This window comes from Capsella rubella, unplaced genomic scaffold (genome assembly GCF_000375325.1).
Source record: "Capsella rubella cultivar Monte Gargano unplaced genomic scaffold, Caprub1_0 scaffold_1, whole genome shotgun sequence".
NCBI lineage: Eukaryota > Viridiplantae > Streptophyta > Magnoliopsida > Brassicales > Brassicaceae > Capsella > Capsella rubella.
Window position 1 is genome coordinate 13,665,251 of NW_006238923.1, and position 24,899 is coordinate 13,690,149.

At 35.9% G+C, this 24,899-nt stretch overlaps 2 protein-coding genes, 2 long non-coding RNA genes and 1 pseudogene across 6 annotated transcripts in view; all 5 read right to left on the reverse strand.

The window, feature by feature from the left end:
• Nucleotides 1-3,981, reverse strand: part of LOC111832386 — a 9,206-nt pseudogene extending 5,225 nt beyond the window's left edge.
• A 12,662-nt stretch (nt 3,982-16,643) lies between these two features.
• On the reverse strand, nt 16,644-17,125 carry LOC111828675. Its single transcript, XR_002832477.1, has 3 exons — nt 17,034-17,125; nt 16,786-16,958; nt 16,644-16,712 (listed from the first exon to the last, which is right to left on the reverse strand). It is a non-coding gene; the product is annotated as an uncharacterized LOC111828675 (long non-coding RNA).
• A 59-nt stretch (nt 17,126-17,184) lies between these two features.
• On the reverse strand, nt 17,185-18,074 carry LOC111832387 (chromatin assembly factor 1 subunit FSM-like). The gene is made up of 3 exons (XM_023788695.1): nt 17,997-18,074; nt 17,688-17,777; nt 17,185-17,607 (listed from the first exon to the last, which is right to left on the reverse strand). Exons 1-3 carry the CDS (start codon nt 18,072-18,074, stop codon nt 17,185-17,187), a joined length of 591 nt encoding a protein of 196 aa, XP_023644463.1.
• A 3,735-nt stretch (nt 18,075-21,809) lies between these two features.
• On the reverse strand, nt 21,810-23,140 carry LOC111828616. Of its 3 annotated transcripts, XR_002832426.1 has the most exons (4): nt 23,102-23,140; nt 22,521-22,997; nt 22,362-22,405; nt 21,810-22,271 (listed from the first exon to the last, which is right to left on the reverse strand). It is a non-coding gene; the product is annotated as an uncharacterized LOC111828616 (long non-coding RNA). The 3 variants fall into 3 exon arrangements; XR_002832424.1 differs by lacking the exon at nt 23,102-23,140 and having other exon boundaries at nt 22,521-23,017; XR_002832425.1 differs by lacking the exons at nt 22,362-22,405; nt 23,102-23,140 and having other exon boundaries at nt 22,521-23,017.
• Nucleotides 23,141-24,311: 1,171 nt separating this feature from the next.
• The window catches only part of LOC111832665, a 9,508-nt gene continuing 8,920 nt past the window's right edge, over nt 24,312-24,899 (reverse strand). The window contains exons 7-8 of the mRNA XM_023790302.1: nt 24,473-24,628; nt 24,312-24,384 (exon numbers count right to left, since the gene is read on the reverse strand). The gene's annotated coding sequence lies outside the window, so the exon portion shown is untranslated. The remainder of the gene's footprint in view (nt 24,385-24,472; nt 24,629-24,899) is intronic.

The window sequence follows — 24,899 nt, forward strand, 5'->3', positions numbered from 1 at the left end:
GAGAGAGAGAGAGAGAGAGAGAGAGAGAGAGAGAGAGAGAGAGAGAGAAAAGAGAGAGAGAGAGAGAAAGAGAGAGAGAGAGAGAGAGAGAGAGAGGGAGAGAGAGAGAGATATTCGGCCATAGTAATACATTAAGTTAAAAGAGACGAGATAGAGAGAGAGAATCAACTACAACTAGAGTTAGTTCTACGGCAGCGCTTAAAAAGAGAGGATTTTTTTCAGTATTGAATAGTGAAATAATCAGTTTCGCTCTCTTTTTATTGTGGCATGGAGAGAGATAAAAGTACAAAATGATGTGGATTTCAATTTTTTTCCACGTGGAAATAATGTAAGGAAATTGTAATGTATCATAGCATAAATCAACTGCAATGTAACTCCTAACATAAGTGAGCCGTATTATAAAGCATTACAGAAGTCAGTCGATATGTAAGTCTTAAGTCAGCCGATATTTAATTCATAAGTCAGCTGTAATGTCAAATGGGTCATACCACTCAACCGTGATGTAAATCATGGCTTAACTCAGTCGTATTGTAGAGAAAGGCGTAAAATAACTTAGTCTTAAAGAATTAAAAGGCATATCATAACTTAGCCTTTTTAAGTAAACAAAATATTAAAACTTAAAATTCATCATCACATTACATAGATGTAAACAACATAAGCACATTCCTATTCAAAAAAACAACATAAGCATATTTCATAGATACTACCATAAAACACCTTTTCTGAGCCTTAGAGGTTTTAAGATAGTGTAAAGTTTCATGTGATATTAGCACATTATCAGTTATTGCTCTCTGCGGTATAAAGGCTGACTGGTTTTCTGAAATACAAGACTGGAGAATAGGTTGGAGGCGCTTAGTTAGAAGCTTTGAGATGATCTTGTAGTATACTGAGCATAGCGCAATAGACTTATAATCAGAGACCTTCTGAGGGCTTGTAATCTTGGGTATAAGCCTCACATGAGTGTGGTTAATTCTTCCCGGTTACTCTCCTGAGATGAAGAAAGATTGGACTTCCGCAATGATCTTTGGGCCTATATTACTCCAGTTTGAATGAAAGAAACATGCAGGGAATCCATCTGGTCCGGGGGCATTATCCGGATGGATGGAGAATCATGCTTTCCTGATTTCCTCATCGGTGGGCATTGCTATAAGAGGTGCATTCATGGTTGTTGAAATGCAAGGTTTAATGGCTGAGGCAATCAAGGAGATTCTGTCTCCCGCATGAGAGGTAAAGATTTGCTGATAGTAATCAGTGATAGCTTTGACAATATCCAGTATTTCAAACACTGGGACTCCATTCATAGATTCCATAACTGAGATATTGTTAACAGCCCGTCTTCCTTTTGTAGCCGCGTGGAAATAACCAGAGTTTCTATCTCCAAGGGCCAACCAGAGTTGTCTATTCCTCTGTTTCCAAAAAGATTCTTCTTGCTAATAAGCTTTGGAGAGGTTCTGGTTGATTCTAATGATCTTCTCTTGTATCTCCTTTATTGCTCATTTTTTCCTCTAGGGCAAGTCTAAGGGAATTGATTTCCAGCTGTCCTTTTCTATGATGTTCCTTGCTCCAGGTAATAATGGCAGATCTGCATGCACTAATTCTTTCATCCACAGAAGAAAGAGGGTGAGCGTTCCATTCTTTGCGTACTATATCCTTGATTACAGGATTGCCCTTTAAGTTTCTATCATATCTGAAGAGGCCTTTCCTTTTTTTTCCTTATAGGGTCAAAGGAAGTAACTAAGGGGCGGTGATCAGATCTTAAATATTCGCTGCGACCAGAGGGGAAAGCAATAGTCCACTCATTGTTTGACATAGCCTAGTCCAGTCGACATATGACTAGGTGAGAGTGTCTCGTTCCTCTCCACGAGAGGAAGTTGCCAGAGGGTTTAAGGTCAAAGAGGTCACAGCTAGACATAAATGATCTGAGATCAGTAGAAGAACCTTCAGATCTTGTTGGGGCACCTACTTTCTCACTGTTATTAATGATCTCATTAAAGTGACCAATAATGAAGCAAGGCATAGATTTATTCATAGCTAACGTGTTCCCATACATGGGATCTCTTTGAAGCATCGGGTTCTCCATACAAGAATGTAGAAAAGAAGGTTTTCCTTTTGACTTTCACTTTTGTATCAATAAAATTCTGAGTTGATCTCAGGATCTCAATTTCTACATTTTGCTTCCAGAAAATCACAAGACCACCAGAGTTAGGAGTATCAGGGCGAACAAGGAAGCTGTTTGGATAACCCATCCATTCGAGGTGTTGAAGCACAAATTCAGAGTTGTTCTTTGTCTCCATGAGGAATAAAATATCAGGGAAAATTTTCCTTTTGATTTCCCTTAATCTCTGGCCTGTTATGGGATTCCTCAACCCACAACAGTTCCAGCTCAATACCCTTAAGAAGATGGGTTTGTGGCTTCTGAAACTCCACCCCATTCTTCTTTGTTGCAGGGATTAGCTTTGTCTTTGGAGGACTTCCTTTTTGAGCTTTTGACTTGTCTTGGTTTGTGTAGCCACCATCCTCCTGCTGAGCCCTTGAAACATTGGTATCTTTTCCCGAAGAAGAACCAGGTAGGAGTTCCTTTCTTTGGATTTGGCTTCTTTGGCTTGGCACTTTCTTAGGGGATCCCATTGCTAGATTTCTTTTCTGTGAGTTTGCTCCCATTAACTTGTTACTTGATTTAGCTGACGGTTTTGCAAGAGGTGGTCTTCCCCGACCTTGTTTTGGTATAGGTTCAGTTTGTAGGACCGGTCCCTGATAACTTTCCTTTAGGGTTTCCTTGGTGATGATATTGGTGACAGGTAGGTTTGGAGATTGCAGAGAAAACGCCTTACTTTGGGAAATTTCAGCAGCTAGGATACCATCTTTAGTGGTAGACATCATATTTCTTGCTTTTCCCTGGATAACTCTCATCGTCTTAGCCGCACTCTCAACAACGTCAACACATGAGGTATATTGGACAGTGACCTCTCGAAGTTCACCCAGTATCTGTTCTTTTGATAGACCTTCTCCCGGGGAAAGAGTTCTGTGGAGTTTGGGTCTACTACTTGTTGCAGCAATGTCTAAAAGAGTGGGTGGGGGAGTTACTGGATCATGGCTTGAAATAATTCTTTCCAGGGGTGGTCTCCTAGCTCTTGAAGAGCCAGAGGTTTCTTGGACAGATTGAGCAGGTGAAGAAGTCTTAGATCTCCATTGCATATCTTTCTTTGAGGTTGGATTGGATAACTCCTGTGATTCAAGGGGTGTAGTAATTTCTAGATCCCACAAGAGAGCTTGGTTGGTTAGATGGCTCTGAGGGTTTTGTTGGTTGTTCATTATGGCTCTGGAGGCCAGGGCAGTCTTTCTTTTCATGGGTAAGTATTTGGCAATGTCGACAGTGGTTTTTTAGATTTTTGTACTCAGGCTTACAAGAGCTTCACCTCCATTAGAGAACTCAACTACTGTTTCCTTGAGTACAGGCTGGAGTCTATTTAGCAGGACTTTGATCTTGACTCAAGAGGAAGTGATCTCTGTTTCTAAAACTTCACCGAATACCTCTCCGACTGCTTGCAGCATTTCTTCTTGCCAATAGTGCTTGTGTAGACCTAGCAGCTCAATCCAAAAAGGTATAAGGGATGGGAAGGAGTCAGAAATCACCGGTTCCCATTTTTGTAAGATAACCACCCATTGGTCAAAATGGTAAGGCATGTTGTCAAGAACTTTCTACATGTCTTCTTCAAACTCAAAAGAGAATTGGAAGCAACCTCTTCCTAGGTCTGATCCGGTGGCCTTTCCTCTTAGATTCCACCTGTTTGCTAGGAAGGGAAAGAGGGACCACAGTCTTTGGGCTGTAGGGTTAGTGAGTCTACCCATGAGGGTAAGGGCATTTGCCTCAATGAGTTCAGCGGTGTCAAGGTCTGGTGCTCTTATTCTCTTCCTTAGGGGAGGGGCAAACTCTTCTAAGATACCTTTTCCTTCTGAGTGATAGGGTATTCTTCGATCCATGGTAAGGGGGAGGGTTTGCAGGGGTAATCAGTTACATGCTTATCAATGGGTTCTTCACACACAGGGGAGAGGGTTTTAGAGGGTTAAATAAGTTTAAAAACAGTAAGAAAATAACAGGTGAGGAGATATACCAGAGACGAGTCGGAGGATCTTGGAGAGATAGTAATCAAGTTGAGAAAACCAGATTTGGGAGAAGGAAACCCATTATCTTGCTTCATAATTTGGCTGAAGAACCCAATATCCATGAAAAGCCCACTGGATAAAAGCCGGATAGGTTGAGATCTGGATAATAGATCCGGGTAATAGAGGGTTGTCACTTTTGAAAAACGCTGCATCAGGAAGGTCGCCAGGGCAAGGCTTATGATAGATTAGAGTGGGATTTTATCTAAGCAGTTCTGGAAAAGATGGGTTTTCATAGCTAATGGATACAGCGGATCATGCAATGCATTACTACTGTGTCTTATCCCTACCTTATAAATGGACAAGCAAAGGGGCTGATTTTACCTGAAAGAGGTATTAGACAGGGAGATCCTTTGTCTCCTTATATCTTCATTCTGTGTATCGAAGTCTTGTCTGGTCTTTACCACAAAGCTCAAGATTAGGGCATCCTGCTGGGAATTGGGGTGGCAAAAGGCAGTCCTAGAGTGAATCATCTCCTCTTTGCAGATGACACCATGTGCTTCTGTAGGTCTGACCTGTCGTGAATTGGCTAATATACTTTAAAAGTATGAAGAATCTTCAGGCCAAAAAATAAATCAAGAGAAGTCCTCTATCATCTTTTCAGCCACTACAAAGAAGGTGACCAGAGACAAAGTTAACAGGATATTGAATATCCATAAAGAAGGAGGAAAAGGCAAATACTTAGGCTTACCTGAACTTTTTGCTCGAAAGAAGAAGGGTTTATTCAGCATGATTGTTGACCGGATCAAACAAAGAGCCATCAGTTGGTCCTCAAGGTTTTCATCATTTGCTGGAAAACTGACCCTTCTCAAATTTGTACTAGCCTCTATGCCTACCTACACCATGACTTGCTTCAAACTTCCAGTTTCCCTCTATGACCGCATCCAATCAGCACTCACAAGATTCTGGAGGGACTCCAACAAAGGGCAAATGAAAATGTGATGGATCTCATGGAATAAAATGACTAAATCTTTCAGGAATGGCGGCCTTGGCTTCAGAGATATCAAAAGCTTTAATGATGCACTCCTAGCAAAGCTTAGTTGGAGAATTTTTACAAAGCCTACTTGTTTCCTTGCAAAGGTATTCCTGGGAAAATACTGTAATTCTTGTGATTTCCTTGACAGCCATGTGCCAAGTTCTGCTTCCCATGGATGGAAGAGTATTTATATTGGTAGAGACTTACTGAAACCCAAACTTGGTAGGATTATTGGAATTGGGAATACCATATTTGTGTGGGATAGCCTCTGGCTGTCTCTCCAAACCCCACAGAGACCAATACCGCCCCCCCCCCCCCCCCCAAGAGATCCTAGACCTTAAAGTATCGGATCTGCTCCTCCCTGAATCTACAGAATGGAACATGAGTCTTATTTTGAAAACCATCCCTGCATACGCCCAAGAAATATTGCAGCTTCGACCTAATAAACAAGGAGCACTAGACTCTTGGGCTTGGCTCCCAAATTCGTCTAGCCTCTATTCTGCAAAATCTGGCTACTTTGAGGCTATTAACGCTTTGGAGGCCGCTGAGAACCCATCAAACCCGATCCCAAACCCCATTAGCAACTTCAACTGGCATTCATCGATCTGGAATATCAAGTCCTCTCCAAAGACAAAGCAGTCCGAGTTGCAATTGAATCGGATCTTCTCAACGTCTTCTTCGCTTCCGACTCGTTAAATCTAGTCAAAGCTCTTCAATCGGTGTCTCTGTCCAAGGAGCTCCACGGGATTCTCCACGATATCCTCGATTTATCTTTGAGTTTTCATTACTGTTCTTTCAATTTCATTCCTAGATCTTTGAATCGCCAAGCTGATGCCTTGGCAAAATCTGCTCTTCTCTGTACCCAAAACGTTGCTTAAGGCTAATATAAGCTGTTTGACCAAAAAAAAAAAAAAAAACCATATTTCATTGATTTCCGACGCAAAATGGTAACAAAAGCGGTGATGGCAGACCTCCTACTGCGAGAAATGGTTTAAGCGACAATAAGAGACTTCAAAAAAATGAAAATACCCTTTGAGCACTCCACTTTCAAGTGTTTCCATTTTCCAGATCTGATACTTGACCTGAAGTCCGATCAATATAGCTTCATCGAAGTCTTGAGCCTTGTTAAGGAAGGATTGGTTAACTAGTAATTCTTGATCTAGAGATCCGCACTTAATCAAGAACATTCCAAAGGAAACCAATCGAGCATTGGATGGACCCGAACGAGCCAACATGCACTCGACCGAGCTCACCTCAAACCGACTTTATAATTTGTCTTTTTGTGTTTTAGAGCTTCTAGAACTTAGTATAAGTAGAGACCTTGGGTCATTAAGAGAAAAAGTCGAGTTTCAATAGGGTTTTTCTCTGTAGCCACCAAATATTTCCAGAAACTTGTAATCTTAATATTTTTTTATCTATTGAGTTTTTGGAGTTGCTTCTTTGTATTGTTTTGCTCCTTAGATCATTATATATCTAGTTATGCAAGATTTAAAGATTTATGGGTTTTTGTTCTTGGTGATGAATTCCAGATCTGAGTAGTTTTCTAGGGTTTTGAGGATGGGATAGGTTAGTGACGAATCTTAGTCTCTAGGGGTGTTTAAGCTTATATTTCAATATATCCCTTTTGGATTAGGAGATTTTTAATTGCTAGTCTTTGTATTAACCATGTGAGATTAGATCTTAGACATTCCAGCACCCAAAAAGTGTTCAAATGGAATGTCTGATCCACTAATGTTAGAGATCTATTTACTTACCCAAGAGATTGGCTGTTAAGGAGTAGATTGACATTAATGAGTTTGTTCTTTATGTCTATCTATTTTATGTTTCCATCAATGAAAGTTGAGATTAGGAAGTGCGTTAGATTTGATAATCTTTGCCAAGAGATTGAACTGATTAGGTTAAGTGGTTCATTGTCTAGGATTAGATCTGTTGAGCATGTTAAGCAGTCCAATGAGATTAAGAGGATTCATTAACCCATTAACCCCATCCTTGAGACCTTTTATTCCCTGATTGTTACTTATTTATCTTTACTACTTTATTATTGCATTTGTAGTTCTTATATTGCTTAGTTTATCCTTAGTATAGTTCTTAGCTCCTTTAGCTTATCATTCTGTAGTTTACTTTTATGCATTTCAGTTGATGATCCCAAACTTTCAACTGCTTGGCTTGACTTGATAGTTCTGTTATATCTTGCTTGTTTACAACACACTCATTTGGATCGATTAAGCCCCTTGTACTAAATTGCACTGGGGTAATTGAACTCCAAGGGTACAAAAAGACCTGTTTCAATTTGGCGTCGCTGCCATTTGGGTGTTTTTTTTGTTCCAATTAGGATTACAACAGTTTCAAGATAAAGTTCTTTTTACTTCAATTACTAATTTGATTGTTTGTCTACTTGTCTTTCTGGGCTCCAGGTACAACCACTCGAGCCCGACCAACCAACCCGATCGAGTTATACCGAACCCGATCTAGTCTGCTCATAGCTCGACCGTGTCTCACCTCTGCTCACATACCTCAAATGTATCCGCTGGATTAGTTCATGAGGATTATTCACTACAAGCACCACCCAATGCAAGTCACTACACCTTCTTATCAGTTTCAAGATGGCTATCATCAACTTTTGGCTCTACAATATGGTTTTTAACATCCAGCACCTTGGATTGCCCCTGCTGAAGATTTTTCAGTTGAAGAACATGTTGCAACAGATTCTACAGCTGCAAGTTGATGGTCAACTGAAATGACTAGGATGTTCGATGAGCTCAGCAACACAAGAACTTCCATATTCAAGCCTGCATATTTGGAAGAACATGTTACTTCTACTTCTTCAGTTGAACTCCTAGGACCATCAATCATCAATGCCACGAAATTTACAACTGCCCATGTTCTTGATTTTGAAGCGCCACGTGATCTTCCAACCCATAAGTTAATCCCTGAGGACAGTGATGAACAAGATGGGGAGGATTTCTTTTTAAAAAGTCCCAAACTGCTCTAGAAGATCAATCCGACCAGAAAACTCAATTTGCAACTCGAGTTTCCAATCAAGTGGCAAATCGAGTTAATCTAGCAGCACTTGAAAAGCCAGTCTTATTAGAAGAGAAGACATCACGCTTTATCCCTCCTCCATACAGACCCCCACTCCCATTCCCTGCAAAATTCAAAAAGGAATCAGAAAAGGTTGTGCAAGAACATGCCTTGGAAAAGGAAGGAACAAGAGAATTCAACTATGAGCACATTTCTATTGTCCCAAGGGATGACATTCCTAAGAACCTAAAAGAACCTGATGGAATCGTTCGAATGCCACAAGGAATAATGGAGGATTTTCTAGTAAAGATTGGTAAGATGGAGGTACCAACTGACTTAATTGTTTTGGAGATGGACAAAGAGCCTCAAGATCCATTGATCATGGGAAGACCATTCTTAGCTAGTGCTGGAGCAATAATAGATGTTAGAAGAGGGATAATCTACCTCAATTTGGGTGTTAACTTCAAGATGAAGATTCACATCAAGGATGCTATAAGGAAGTAAAGAATTGATACCGAGACCTTCTGGAATGAAGAAAGCAATCATCACACTAAGGCATCAGTTTCTAAGGGTGTAAATGGGTCTAACACAGATTTTTGGAAACAAATGAAGGCAGCTTAAGGGGAGCTCGACCTCTTCAATCGATTTCCCACTCGAGTCCCCAGTTAAGTCAAGTTCTACCTCACCCTATGTGTCTAGACTTACTCCCCATGCCTCTCCAACTGCTTGAGTCAATGAATCTTGGATCTGGTAGTTTATCAAAATGGTGGGCTCACACTGTTAGGGGGTGACGATCATTGTGCGCAACAAGGGTGTTGCGGTCTGTTTGTGGGTGAGATTGTGAGACCCCAATTTGCGGTTAGGCTTGAATGAATTAATTGGCCACCTATATCACCAAAGTGCATTTATCTTTTCGGTCAAGGGTCCTGAGAAAACTCCAGAGTTAAGCGTGCTTATGCTGGAGTAGTCATAGGATGGGTGATCTTCCAGGAAGTGATTGTCGGAACCGTGTGAGTGAGACCAAACCACAGGGAAACATCATGTGGTGATTTGTAGGAACGGTAAACAAGTATTTAAGCCTCTCCAACGTAGCAAATTGACCGTCGGATATTTATGGGCTCATAGGCCTAGTGAGAAGACGTGAGGCCTATTAAGAGAGGTGGGCGGTCGGGGTGTTACAAGTTGCGTTCTTTCGACCCATGCCATTTAACAGCAATATGATACTCCATAAAATACTGTGGTACAAATGGCACTTCCCATTTTAAGTTTAAAAAATGGAATACATAAGAAAATTTATATATACATTTTTGAAGTATATTTTGTACTAAAATCTATTTTGGGTTGTAACTTTTTATTTTATATTATTTGCATAATTAAAAATTTATCATTCAAATTAATAGTAAAGCTTAAAAATATATTTTGTAATTAAATCAAAAGCAAATCGCAAACTTGGAAACAAATATTTATCACATCAAAAATTTCTTAAAATCTATGTCTAATAAATCGGATCTCTCTCCAATATATTTATATAATTATTTGTTTTAGATTTATATTATTACATAAAACATATGTATAATAAAAATACAAATTTTTTGTAAATTTTGCAATTTAAAATTTTGAAAACAGATGTACAGGAAGAAACATATGTACAACGTCTAAATAAGAAAACAAATTTAGATAATAGTTCAAAACCATTATCAATAGCACTAATATTCTTCCAACTACAAATGAGCAGGAAGTTTGATTTCACACACATTCAAATTAAAAAAAATTATTTAGTTTAATCCGGTTCTTTATTTAAGAAAATTAAAAATTTTAAAATCTTTCAAAATATTATAAATTATTTTTTTATAGTTTAAAATATTATAAATATTAAAAAAATCTTAAAATATCATAATAATTAATTTAAGTGTTATAGAATGTTAAAAATATTAAAAAATAATCAAAATCTAAAGTATTATTAAAATTAAAGTACTATTAAAAAAATTTAAAATTAAAGTATTATTAATATATTAAAATTAAAGTATCATTAATTATTAAAATTTAAAAATAATTATATTGTACACAAATATGATTGAATGGATTTGAGTTTACATAAATATGATTATATTTTTTAACGGATTGTTTATAGAGAATTTCTTAGATATACCCCTCCTGGGGTATCTCTTTTTAAAAATACCTCTATAGGGGGAGCATTTTTAAATATACCCTCTTAAAAACTTTTAAGACAATTTTACCCTCCTAAATGACCTAAACACAGTTTCTCCTTTCTCTTCTCCTTTCTCTTCTCCTTTCTTCGCCGTTTCGTTTCGAAGCTTCACCGTCATTGACTATCATCGTCGTCTCTTCTCGGTATCGGCGTCGTCTCTTCTCGGCGTCGCTGTCGTCTCTTCTCTCCATCGGCGTCGTCTCTTCTCGGCATCGCCTTCGTCTCTTCACCGTCGTCGACTCTCGCCGTCGTCTCTTCTTGGCATCCGCGTCGTCTCTTCTCGGCGTCGCCGTGTGATTACAAGGTTATTTAACCCGATAACTTAACCGAAGTAAAGTATATGCGGGATCGATCATAAGGAGCAATAGTACACTAAAGACTTTCGAGACTCGTTATCAGCTAAAGCGGAAAAGACTTGTTGTTTGGTTTTCAGTTTTTGTAAATAAAAATGCAAATAAAGAGATTAAACTTATGAATTAAAGACATTGGGCTGCAGGGTATTTTCAGAGAATCAATGAATAACAAATAAAAGGCAATAAGGAATTCAAACATGAAGAACCGTTCTTGAACATGAACAGAAATTTAGACCAATTCTCTCTCAAGACATTAATCACTAAATTCAACTATTCAATTACTAACTCTCATTTGTAATTTCCTAGCCAAATTCGCATTATTAAACAGGTTCATTTGGTTCACAAAGCATTCTAACATCAACTCTCGCAGGTTAGAAATACTATGCTCAATTTACATTCATTCAGGCATTTTACCGAACATCTCTGAAACACATAAAAGCCTAAGTTCTAAAACAGGGTGATCAATCCTATTCTAGCATTGAGAACATGTAAATTGAAGAACCTAATGATTTAAGAATTCCCTAAGACATCTAATCCATCAAATCATTGAATTCTCCTACTTGAAACCCTAAAACCCAATTAAGAGACTACTCAGCCATAGCAATTGAAACAAAGCAAATAGATATGAAAGAAAACATAATGAAATTGCAAATATAATAAGAAAGGGTTTAGAAATCTTCTCCAAGTGTCAAGAGGATGAATTCTTCTCCCAAAATTGTTTAGAAACCAAAGAACAATGTTTAGAACTGAAAAATATCAAGGATAGCTGCTAAAAGTCGAGCCTAGGGTATAAAAACAATAGGAGACGAGTTGGATCTGTTTCGGATCGAATATGGGCCAAAATCTGCGTCAGAGGTAAGGGACCGATCGAGCCAAATGTTAGACCGATCGGTCTATTGCTCCCAGGTTTTACTTCTGCATCAGCTTCAACAACTCAGCAGAATGACCTGTCTTCACGAAATCGGGTGTAACTCTTTAATGTACCGTTAGATTTCCTTGATATCACTTGCCAATGAAAGCTAACATCTGTCTTTATCTTGTGTTAAACTATGAGAAAGATCTAATGGTGGAAAGGTATCCATATGATCTCAAACATCTGACACTTCTACTTGAATATGCATCTCCAAATGTGTGTTTCCATCCCAAAACAATTTGTTTTATTCCAAAGCAACCTAAAACCTGTAAAGACTCTATAATGGACTAAAAGACTCTAAAAACATACTTTGACTCAATAAAAGTTATAAAATGAAAGAGAAAAGAAAGACTTAAAACCGATAAAAACACAATATATCACCGTCGTCTCTTCTCGGCATCGCCTTCGTCTCTTCTCTCTATCGCCTTCGTTTCTTAATTACATATTTCCTGGTTCGTTTCCCAGATCTGATCACTACTTGATTAGATCTCATCACTTTTTCAACCAATTTTGTTCTTCTTCGATGTACTTGTTGTTATCTGTGGTTGAATTTTGAAGGATTTTTCTCATTGTTGTTTCTATTCTTATACCTTTTAAAATCCATTTAAAATCCTTATAATTCATTTACTGACCACGTTTTCATTGTGATATTGCTTTGTTTTCGCAGCACTTATTAGAGATGCTTGAACTGTATTCAGTTTGTGGATTATGGAAGTTGAAGCATAATATTAAATGGGAATTTGAAATTGATGATGAGAGGGGAGTTTATCTGATTAGCATTGATGAGAGAACTAGTTTTAGTGATTTGGTCAAAATTCTTTATGAAGATTTTGCAATTGATAATCAGAAACACTCTCTAAAGCTTAGTTTTCAGTTGCCTTCTATGACTGCAACACTAGGTAGTCATCCAATTTTTATTAGAAATGATAGGCAACTGGCAACGTTTATGAGAATTTCTGCACAAACACAAAGTATTCATCTATGTGTTTCTGGAGAGGATAATTGTGTCATAGTTGAGCAGGTATATTTTATTGATCTCTTTCTTAATTTTGCTTATAAATCATTACAATCTTTAGTGACTGTAGTGAACTCTTTCTAACTGTTACAACTCATTATAATCGTAGTGCCTGTTTACTTTTCAGGATCAAACTAGCTCATATCAGTTTGTTGCAAGCGATGTATCTTCTGCTTCTCATTCTCAGGTAAACCTCTTTTAAAAATACTGTTTAAAACTTTTGAAAACCTTAGAAAAATCATTTAAAACCCTTTTAAAACATTATAAATAAGAAAAGTTGTTTGAAAACTCATCTATTATTAGGATACTGAATTTGTACTTTCAGGTTCCGACAATGCCTAATCCTCCTGCTGCTACTTCTGGTCTTTTTACTTCCATTGAGGTACCTAGAACGTCTACTATCATTAATCAGCAGCCAGTTATATGTAACCAAACAACTTCTTTTGGGGCTACTGATGTTTCTTGTACAAATCGTACTCAGGTAATCTACTACTTTAGAAAAACCCTTTAAAAAAAAATATTGTTTCAAATCATTATTAACTTATTACGTCTTTATTTTTCATGATCAAACTAGCTCATATCAGTTTGTTGCAAGCGATGTAGCTTCTGCTTCTCATTCTCAGGTAAACCTCTTTTAAAAATACTATTTAAAACTTTTGAAAACCTTATAAAAATCATTTAAACCCCTTTTAAAACATTATAAACAAGACAAGTTGTTTGAAAACTCATCTATTATTAGGATACTGAATTTGTACTTTCAGGTTCCGACAATGCCTAATCGTCCTGCTGCTACTTCTGGTCTTTTTAATTCTACTGAGGTACCTAGAACGTCTACTATCATTAATCAGCAGCCAGTTATATGTAACCAAACAACTTCTTTTGGGGCTACTGATGTTTCTTGTCCAAAGCGTACTCAGGTAATCTACTACTTTAGAAATTCCCTTTAAAAAAAATATTGTTTCAAATCATTATTAACTTATTACGTCTTTATTTTTCAGGACAAACTAGCTCATATCAGTTTGTTGCAAGCGATGTATCTTCTGCTTCTCATTCTCAAGTAAACCTCTTTTAAAAATACTGTTTAAAACTTTTGAAAACCTTATAAAAATCATGTAAAACCATTTTAAAACATTATAAACAAGACAAGTTGTTTGAAAATAACATGGTTCTTATAAAGTCCTTATAAAACCCTTTTAAAAAAATTCTATTAAAAATCGTATAAAAGGCTTTTAAAAGCTTTTGTAATTTTAATGACTAGATTTATTAGGATACTGAATTTGTAGTTTCAGGTTCCGACAATGCCTAATCCTTTTGCTGCTACTGCTGGTCTTTTTACTTCCGCTGAGGAACCAAGAACGTCTACTATCATTAATCAGCAGCCGGTGATACTTAACCAAACAACTTCTTTTTGGGCTACTGATGTTTCTTGGCCAAATCGTACTCAGGTAATCTACTACTTTAGATAAGGTAACCTTATAATGTTTATAAGTTAGTTTGAAAACAACTTGGTTCTTGTAAAGTCCTTATAACAATCTTTTAAAATCCTTATAAACAGCTTTTAAAACCCTTTTAAAAATCTATTAAAAATCGTATAAAATGCTTTTAAAAGCTTTTGTAATTTTAATGCATAGATGTATTAGGATACTGAATTTGAACTTTCAGGTTCCGACAATGCCCAATTCTCCTGCTCTACTTGATGTTGGTTCTTTGTTTTGCGGAAAGTTATTCAAAAGCAAAAAAGAAATGACTACTCAGCTGCGGATGTATGCGCTGAAAAAAAGTTTTGAGTTTCAGACTAAGAAGTCGGACAACAAGAGATATGTTCTGAATTGAATTGATGAAAATTGCAATTGGAAGTTACGTGCTATTAGAGTTAAAGGATCAGATGGTTTTATCATTCGAAAATATATTAGACTGCATAGTTGTGACTCTACATTAAGGAATGTAAATCATCGTCAAGCAGATGCAAAGACATTGGGTGGAATGGTTAGCAACCATTTTGAAGGAGGAAAGCTTCCACTCAGACCCAAGCAACTAATAGAAATCTTCAGAAAGGATCATGGAGTTGGGGTGTCGTACTTAAAAGCATGGAGAGCTCAAGAACATGCAACAGAAGTTGCTAGGGGTTTACCTTCTGATTCTTTTGAGGTTCTTCCTAAGTGGTTCCACATGGTAGCAATGAAGAATCCAGGCACTGACACTTTTATCGAAGTAGATTATGCTAATAAGTTTAAGTATGCTTTTCTTGCCTTTGGTGCATCTATTCGAGGTTTTAAGTTGATGAGGAAAGTCATTTCTATTGATGGCGCCCATTTGAAATCAAAGTTTAAAGGGACTTTGCTTGCTGCTTCTGCTCAAGATGGGAATTTTAATCTATATCCTATTGCTTTTGCTGTTGTAGATTCTCAGAATGACGCATCTTGGAACTGGTTTTTGCGTTGTTTGAAGACCTTTATTCCAGACGAAAATGATCTGGTTTTTGTATCAGATCGTGCAGCTTCAATTGAATCTGCTCTTGCAGCAAATTACCCCCAAGCTCATCATGCACTCTGCACTTTTCACTTGCAGAAAAACCTTGAAAAAAACTTCAAAGGTTCTACACTTATTCATGTCTTTTACGACGCTTCACGGGCCTACACAACACAGACGTTTGAGTACCTCTTTGCTCAAATATCCATAGCCGATGAAAAATTGGGAGCGTACCTTTGGCAAGTAGATGTTCGGAAATGGGCTCGTGCAATGTCGCCTTCAAATAGGTACAATATTATGACATCAAACTTGGCTGAATCTGTGAATTCTTTGTTGAAAGAGACACGTGAGTACCCCAATTGTATGCTTGTTTGATACAATTCGCTCTATTATGACAAGATGGTTCCATGAACGACGAGAAGAGAGCTGTCGACATCCGTATGCAGTTACTTCAAACGTGTCACAGATTATGAATTCTTCATATAATGAATCTTCCTGCTGGCTTGAAGTCTGTCTAGTAAATCAAAATATATTTGAGGTTAAAGGAGGTGAACAATTGCATGTGGTGAATTAGGATGCTAGAAGTTGCACATGTCGTGTGTTTGATATCGACAGGTTCCCCTGCGCACACGCAATCGCTGCTGCAAAACATGTTAATCTCAATGAAAACATGTTTGTTGATGATTTTTATTCCACTGATAGGTAATAACAGGTTTTATAAGGTTTTTATAAGGTTTTTATAAGGGTTTATCAAGATTTTTTAATGTTTTATAAGGTTTTTATATGATTTCTAAACGGTTTTATACGATTTTTATACGGTTTTTATAAGGTTTTTATACGGTTTTTATAAGTGTTTAATAAGAAAGTTATATGATTACAGGTGGCGTTTATCATATTCGGAAAGCATTTACCCAGTAGGTGATATGACGTATTGGGAGATTCCAGAGACTATTTCTAATTTCGTCAGCCGGCCACCTTCAACTCGTATACCTAGTGGCAGGCGGAAGAAAAAGAGAATACGTTGTTCATGGGAGCATGGAAGGTCTACGACAAAAAAAAGGCATACAAATGCAGCAGGTGTGGCCAGTCTGGACACAACAAATCCAGTTGTGTAGCTGCTATCTAACTCCTTATTTAATTCATCTTGAATTTGTTATTCTTTAGACAATGTTTTACAAAGGTTAGTATCATATTTTATGATTATCATTTTTTATAAAGTTTTTATAGAGTTTTATACTGCTTTTATGAGTACCATTTTGTATAAAGTTTTATGATTTTCATTTTCAATATGGTTTTTATAAGGTTATTATAAGGTTTTTATAAGGTTTTTACAAGGGGTTTAACAATTTCCATTCCCTTAGCACCTTTGCAACATAGATATCATTAACCACAAACTTCAAAATCTACTAGATAAATGCAGCAGAATACAAAGAAACAGCAACCTACCAATGTACTAACACAATAAAGTGTTAAAGTTTCTTAACATTTCAAAGATCTTCAATAACATTTAACAAGTTGCAAATCACCAAAATAGCAGGTTTCCTAACTGATCCACCCCAAAGAAAACTCAATAATAAGTATATGTCCCTCTCCATCTGCAATAAAAAGAGTTCATGTTAGATAACGGTAAGATTGTAAACAAAAGTATCAAAAAGTTACATTACTGACCTTTAATGTTGAAAACATTCTGCTAGCAAGGTATTTCACTTGTGCAGTGGCATCAGTTGGCACTTTGTCAGGATGAAGAATTAACATTGCATTTCTTATCGCTTTTTGACATGATGTTCCATTTTTAACTCAGATTCAGTGACTCTTTTCCATTTAGCCCCTGGCCAAAGCATCTAAAATGTAGAACATCCAAATCACATTAGTATTTAGCAACTATAAAAACAAATATATGATTTTAACATACTTACTGTATGCAATGTTGCAAGCATATCTAGAATACCCTTCATTGCCCAATTTTTGACTCTTGCCTCGATTCCTTGTATTTCTTCATCAGATAGTGAACTCAGCGGTGTAGAAGGTGTTGGCACTAATACAAATATAAAAATATAGTATTTTAGATCAACTATAACGCACATTTAAACTTTTTAAAAATTTCAACAACTTACAACTGGTCTGTTCCTGGCTGGCCTCTTCTTGTTGTGTAGAAGGTTCTTCTTGGTGGCTGGCCTTTTCTTGTTGTGTAGAAGCTTCTTCTTGTTGGCTGGCCCCTTGTTGCGTAGGAGCTTCTTCTTCTTGGCTGGCCTTTTCTTGTTGTGTAGAAGCTTCTTCTTGTTGGCTGGCCTCTTGTTGTGTAGGAGCTTCTTCTTCTTGATTAACATTTTCATTATCTGAATGATGAATAAACTCTTCATCATCAGATAAAATTATGTATGCTTCTTGGGTAGAATAATCATCAGGGAAGTCGCTTCTATCCTTTCTCAAATCATGTTGCTCCTCATGTTGATTATCATCATTCACTTCTTCAACTTCTTCAGGATTAACCTATAACATTATAAAAACGTTTTTTACAAGTGTTTTATTTGGTTTTTATAAAAAGCTTTTTATATTCAAGAAATACTTACCTTATCATTTTTATCATGTGTATGCTCCTCAGGGAAGTCATTTCCTTCTTTTCTCAAATCAGGTTGATCATCATTCATTTCTTCAGGAACCTATAACATTATAATGGATTTACAATGTTATAAAACCATTTTAAATGCTAATAATCTCTCCTATCCCTTAATAAAAAACCTTATAAAAACCTTTAAAAACCCCTTATAAACGCTAATTAAATGTTTTTTTAAACATTCTTATAAAACCCTTATAAAACTCTTATAAACGCTAATAAACATTCTTATAACATTCTTATAAAACCCTTATAAAAAACTTACCTTATCATTTTTATCCTGTGTATGCTCCTCAGGGAAGTCATTTCCTTCCTTTCTCAAATCAGGTTGATCATCATTCATTCTTCAGGAACCTATAACATTATAATGGATTTACAATGATTGTAAAACCCTTATAAAACCCTTGTAAAAGCCTTATAAACCCTTTTAAATGCTAATAAACTCTCCTATCCCCTTATAAAAAACCTTTTAAAAACCTTATAAAACCCTTATAAACGCTAATTAAATATTTTTGTAAACATTCTTATAAAACCCTTATAAAACCCTTATAAAACGCTAATGAAATAATTTCGTAAACATTCTTTTTAAAACCCTTTTAAAAACAATATAAAAACCTTATAAAACTCTTGTAAAAAACGTTATATATAAGTGTTTTATATGGTTTTTATACAAATAATACTTACCTTATCATTATTTTCCTACCAATGCTCCTCAGGGATGTCACTTCCTTCATGTTGGTGATAATCATTCACTTCTTCAGGTACCTATAAGCATTTAATTTTTTTTAAAAATTCATGTAAATGGATTGAAAACTATTATAAACCATTCATAAAAACCATTTTCAAACTTATATATGCCCTAAAAGAGGCTGGTTGGTCTTTGTTTTCAAACCCCCATTTTGGTGTTTGATTGACTTTGGCAATTCCAACATGATTTTCCAATCTTGTAATTCTGTTGTTAATATCTTGACATAATCCAAGAAGCATCTCAATGTTTTCACTTACAGATTTTCTTCAGTTTTTCTTCGGTGGTTCTTGAACATGAGGGTCTCTTACACGCCTCTTTTGACCTTGTCCTCCTTTAGCAACACTGATCGATCCTCGAATCCATTCCTCCATTGTCATCCTATATCCTTTGATAACAACATTAACAACTTCATTGAAGTCTTCATCAATCTGTGGCATAACCAAATGGCTATGTTGATTCGGGTCGCCAACAATCGTTTTCACTTCAATCTGCAGGAAACAACATTTTGTGATGCCATATAAAAATCATATAAAAACTATATAAAAACCATATAAAACCCACGAAAAGAAAACTTACAAATTTCGTTTTCCCCATGACATCCACGATTTCGTTGAATTTTGGAGCTTTAATGATTTCCAGTTAGAGTATGAAGGATAGACACACTTTGACGTGTCGTTGCATACAGCAAATTTGCTTCCAAACAGAGGCACAACACTTAATGCCCATATTAACAAAGCCAAAGGAAAACCTTTGACTTCATATTGGCCTCTCGCCCACGTATTTGCATCCATCCTTCTTATACTTGTTGCTAAGACGTTGTAGGCTTCCTTTCCCCAAGCCAAAGAAGTATACGCCTCGAAATCGGATGCAGTCTCAAGTCTTGACGAGGGGATACTCTGTGTGGAATTAGGCGTCATTAGTATTGCCTCTGTCAGGATGACCGCTGCAAGACAAAGCTTCTCATCTTCTCCCGGCGGTGCCTCTGGGTTACCAAACAGATAAGCCTGCAATTTTTTCAGAGTCAAATCTTTTCGCTTTGTCCAGCTGTACGGGTCCCCTTTCCTCCTTTGATCTATATCAAGCTGTTCACATTGAATACCTGTGTTATATCAAACAACGAGGTTAGTGTTTTCAATATACTCAAAGAATTTGTACATACGTTTCAATACTTTAAAACCAAATGAAATCCTTGTAAAAACATTATAAACAGCTTATAAAACCTTATAAACCCTTAAAAATTCTTTTTAAAAGGCTTTTATAAACATTTTAAAAAGCTTCTAAACCCATTTTAAAAGCTTTATAAATCTTTTTAAATCGTTACCTAACTGTTTTCATATTGTATAAAACCATGTAAAAATCATTTAAAACACTTCTAAAACCAACTACTACAAATCATAACCAAAAATATATGAAATACCTGTTGACAGAAAAAATTCTCTCATGGAGAAACGTGTTGGCTGTGAAGCGATTCTGAACCACAAGTTGTTTCCTTTTGTCTTCAGCCTCCTCATCATAATGTAGTGAAATAGTTTGCCCAAGAATTTGAGGCTTTTTGCTTCAATCTTGATGATATGTCCAAGGAAAGAATTTTGAAGCTTTTTGAACGATTCATTGCTCAAAACAGCTTTAACTTTTGGAACTAACCTCAAATCTGAATGTTGGATAAAAGATGCTGAAATGTTTGGTTCAGAACCATCATCATAGATCCCTTTAGGTAGATCTGATGTGGATTGAGTCATTGTTATCCATCTGCAAAATAATTGTTAAGTCATTAATATCAGAACTCTTATAAGCAGTTAACATTCATCATCATCAAAAACTTTTAATAATCTTTTTACAACCCTTCACACACAATCCTGTTTAAAAACCTTTTAAAATGTTATACAAAATATATACTTTTCCAAAATTTTATGAAAACCTTACAAAAACCCTTCATTGCCCAAATTTATGCTTGAAACTGTCAAACCCTAGCGAAACCATAACGATTACCAATTTCGAGTAGCCCTAATCAACAAACCCATAACGATTTCAAGCATAAACTCAGATTTTACTAATTTATTCTATTTTAAAAAAAAAATAGGTAAAACCCTAACATTAGAAATTGGAAATTGGAAAGAGAATTTTGCATTCTAACACCGTTTTCGAGTTTGATATTGCATGTTAACACCGTTTCCACTACACACACCCTTTCTCCTTGTTTTTTCTCTTTTCTACCCCTCCATTGCACTAACCAAATATTTCGCTCATTTTCATTCTCTCTTTTAATAGCTGTCTTTTTTTTTTGTTTTCTTCAATTTAATGTTTTTACTAAAACAAAAAAAATTTTATTTTTTGTTTTTCTAAGAGTAACCTCGCCGTTTCTCCCTCCGACGCATTTAATTCCAGAACTCGTCTCGGCGCTGCTCTGCTGGTGTTTTATCAGAATTTCATATGTCATTCTCTATCGTATTCTACCCTTGGATGCACAATCTCAACCGCCAGGGGGCAATCGCTCTTGTCGTATGTCCTGTGGTGTATACTCGTAACCGCCGATATCGTATCGCCGGCAACTGCTCACTCTTTTGAAACTGCTCCTAATTTTCGTATCACTCTTTCTTGGCAAGTCTTGTATCACATGTCGTCCCCAATTTCACCGTTTTCCAATAACCAATGTCAGGTGACCACCGCATTATTCGTCTTTTTCAAACTTCCATATGTTCTCCTCCGGCTTCCAACCAACTCCTAGTTCTAGTTTGTGCAGATCAATCAACTCCCAGTTCTACTTAGTTCTTTAATTTCTGGATTTTGATCTCAATATGTTATCCTCTTCCTTTGTTGTTCTTTAGATAACCTCATATGAATGATAATCATGAAACATTAACTTTGTGGACAACGATGTGTGGATTATAGGTTTGTGGACATATTGCTTTCTGCAAAAAACTGTAATTATGACCAATTCACTATGGAGTTTATCTTTACTTATCAAGAACAAAGTTTTGATATAGAAGTCTCTAAGGTTGCGGTTAAATTCAACTGAATTGAGAAGGATGATGACATTGATACGGACGACTGTAAAATTATGGTGGAATTCTTGTTTTTTACATGGCTTGTAAGAGATCCTTCGATAACACATTCATAAACCATAAACTTCTTTGTTTAGGTTATTCAAGGTCTATATCTACACACTTCTCTTCGATGGAAAATTATCATGAACCACAAATTAATATAATACTAAACTTAGTTCTGCATTGGCTTTGTTTTTTTATTTGATTTTCTGTTTCTCAGGGCTAAATGAAATGTTGATGATATGTTTCAATAAAAAGTTTCAGAACATTAAAAAAATAGTAGATATGAATCAATGGATATTCGATTAGATTAGCTTCAAGTAGAGACGACATAATTACTTTTTCGAATATTTTTAGAATTTGTTCATATTGTAATTGTGCATAACATAATATGCAAAACCTAAAAGAACAAAAAATCTGCTTGAATCCTCGGGTGAGTTTAACACAAAATCTGTAATCTGAAGAATTGCTTGAATCCTCGGGTGAGTTTGCAGTCGATGCTTGGAAAATAAGCACCACGGTCGATCCCATGTTGAATATAGTAACCTGCATTTTTATGTTCCCTCTTTTGGACTTTACTCTCTTACCTCTTTCATTTCCTTCAGCTTTAAGCCATGACCATTTGGATCATCACACCCCCAACATTGTAGCCACCACATCGTATTTGATGTATTGTGGATACCGTATCGCATCCACCCCATCATATCCACGGTATCGTATCCACCTCATCGTATCCACCGTATCGCATCTATCACATCGCATCACATTCACCATATCAAACCCACAACAAAACAAATGAAAGCTTTTCTTATGAATCCAGAAAATCAAGTGGTTTTACCGTTTAAGTAATAAAACTCATGTCCTAACGTCTTAGGCTGCCCTCTAACAAAATACCAATACACTTTATCTCAATTTTGACAAGTAAAAAACAAGAATAATACACATTAAAAAAATATGTATTTGTTCAATTTCTTTAAACTTTGTAAGATACACTTACTCAAAAATAATGTATTCGTCATTGCGCCAACTTCAGTCATGTTGTCTTTGATTTTCAGGAAATATGCTTGAGTATTTTATATTGACTCTCCGAAACGAACTCTGCCATAGATCTTCAACTTTTTGGACAGCAATTCATGGACTCCATATATGTGGATAGAGTTTATTGGAAAAAAAAACTCCTAAATTTGGTAGCCACATTGAATCACAAAGATACCGAGAATCTCAAAAAACGAAAATGCAGAGATTTAATTAACCAAAAAATAGCAAATTTGTTAAAGAGATTAAGATGATACGTTAGTATGTAAGGTACACAACCATTTCCGAACACCCAACTCCGGAAGAAACATTAAATCTGAATCTCGTCGAAGAACGAAATAACAAACGTACGAACACTCAATCAATTCAATGTTTAGCATCATACATTAAAAAACGAATTGACTCACCTTAGATGAGAAGAGGTTTTATATCCCCTTTTCTGAAAATTGTAAACCCCGAAAAAAACAAAAAAAAAGGGAATTATGACTACAATTTCATGACTATTAGCAAAAAGAAGAAAGAGAAGTAGCAAATATAGTTCACCTGAATCTGAATCGAGCGAACTGGCTCAATTTTTTGTTGGGTACAAACACCTAAAGTGTAAACAAAAAAATTGCAGAAGCGAAGAAAGAAGAAGAAGAAGGAGAGAGAGAAAGGTGAAATTTTTATTTTACCATTTATAATTTCGGGAAAAAAGAACAAGAGAGTTAGGAATAATAATATTAATTGTCTTATTTTATTATTTAAACTAGTTTTGTAGGAACTTATTTAGTTTCCATTTAATTGCTTTGCCTTCATCACGCGGGGGTATATTCGTCCAAAATTCTAGTTTACAGTGCCAAAAACATTGAAAAACAGTGCCTCATCCAAAAACGGTGTTATATGGTAACCAAACACACAGAAACGGTGCTATTAAGCAACATTCCCAATTGGAAACTGGTGCAAACCTGTACAATGCTAGTCACTTTCGCCTCAAAAATCCTCAATTCTTCTATTGACCGACGGCGACAGTGAACCAACACTAACGATAATGAAACCCCAACTGATTTACAGTCCCTAACTTCGAAAGTCCAAGAGAGAACCAGGCGAAGATGAACAATGAAACCCCCAATTTCGGAGAAAAACAAGGAAGGAATTGGAAGCACGAAGAAGAACGGTTGGGATTCAAAGAAGAACGAAGAGAAAAGAAGAACAAAGAAGAACGAAGAAGAACAAAGCAGACCGAAAAAGAAATAACGAAGAATAAGTAAAAAGAAAAAAAAAAATAACTTCCTCAAAATCCAGATTAGGCTTTAGGCCTATTTCTTGTAAAATACCTTTTAAAAGGGTTTTTTTTCTTTTTCTGTGAGAAGCCTTACATAAACAGTTTAAAACCCTTATAAAAACCCTTGTATTTAAACATTTACAAGTATAAAACCCTTATAAAATCCTCAAAATACAAATAAACCCTTATAAAAACCTTTGTATTTCAAATTCGTTTAAAACCCTTGTAAAGCTTTATTAGTGAATTCAAAATTGTTTACAAACCTTTTGTAAGAACCCTTGTATTTAAAACAAGGTTATAAACCGCGTAACACGCAATTATAGTTTTAGTATTGAAATAGCACGAGTATGATTGAAGTGTTATATTGTATTTTTCTTGGAAATCCATTGAGAACTCTTTGTAATGGTTTTAAAAGATGATTGAAGTGTTATAATATTTTCAACAAAGATAAAAGTATTCAAAAGATAATATTTTCAACAAGTGTTTTCAAATCGACATAGTTTCCAAAAATAAAATAAAATATGTCCTAGTTCTCCATACTCCTTAGCAGTCATCCATAGTCCTACGCAAGGTAATGTGAATAACGTTAGAATACTGTTTTAAACTGTTGTAAATCCTACAATATTAAAAAAAAAAATACTCATACTAACCTATGTCTTTCCTAATTCAGCAAATATGTCAACCGCAAGTTTCTTTCGGATATCTGCAATGTTGTGTTCCAGGAACTCGTCATTAGTCCTTTCAGACATTGCATAGCTTTCCATTATCTTTACCATGTACACACCACTATCTTCAATCTTCTTAACCTAATAACAAAAAACAAACTGAAAAGTCAACAGTATTTACATATAATATAACCTCAAAACCAAGACATTCTCAAAAAATATAGAAAAAACTTATCAAAGCTTCTAAAAACCATATAAAACCTTATAAAACCATATAAAAACCTTATAAACTCTTGATAAACCTTATAAAAACTTTTTAAAACCTTCTAAGGGGGTGTTATTGGTTTGTGAGTTATATGGAGTTTTAATGACTTTAGATGTTAGGTGATGCAAAATCGGAACTATGGAAGAT

Coding starts and splice junctions, on each gene's coding strand:
- LOC111832387 (XM_023788695.1), bottom strand. CDS start 18,074: ATGAATGATGATCAACCTGATTTGAGAAAGGAAGGAAATGACTTCCCT. Junction 17,778..17,996: donor CACAGGATAAAAATGATAAG/GTAAGTTTTTTA, acceptor ATAATGTTATAG/GTTCCTGAAGAAATGAATGA. Junction 17,608..17,687: donor CACATGATAAAAATGATAAG/GTAAGTATTTCT, acceptor ATAATGTTATAG/GTTAATCCTGAAGAAGTTGA.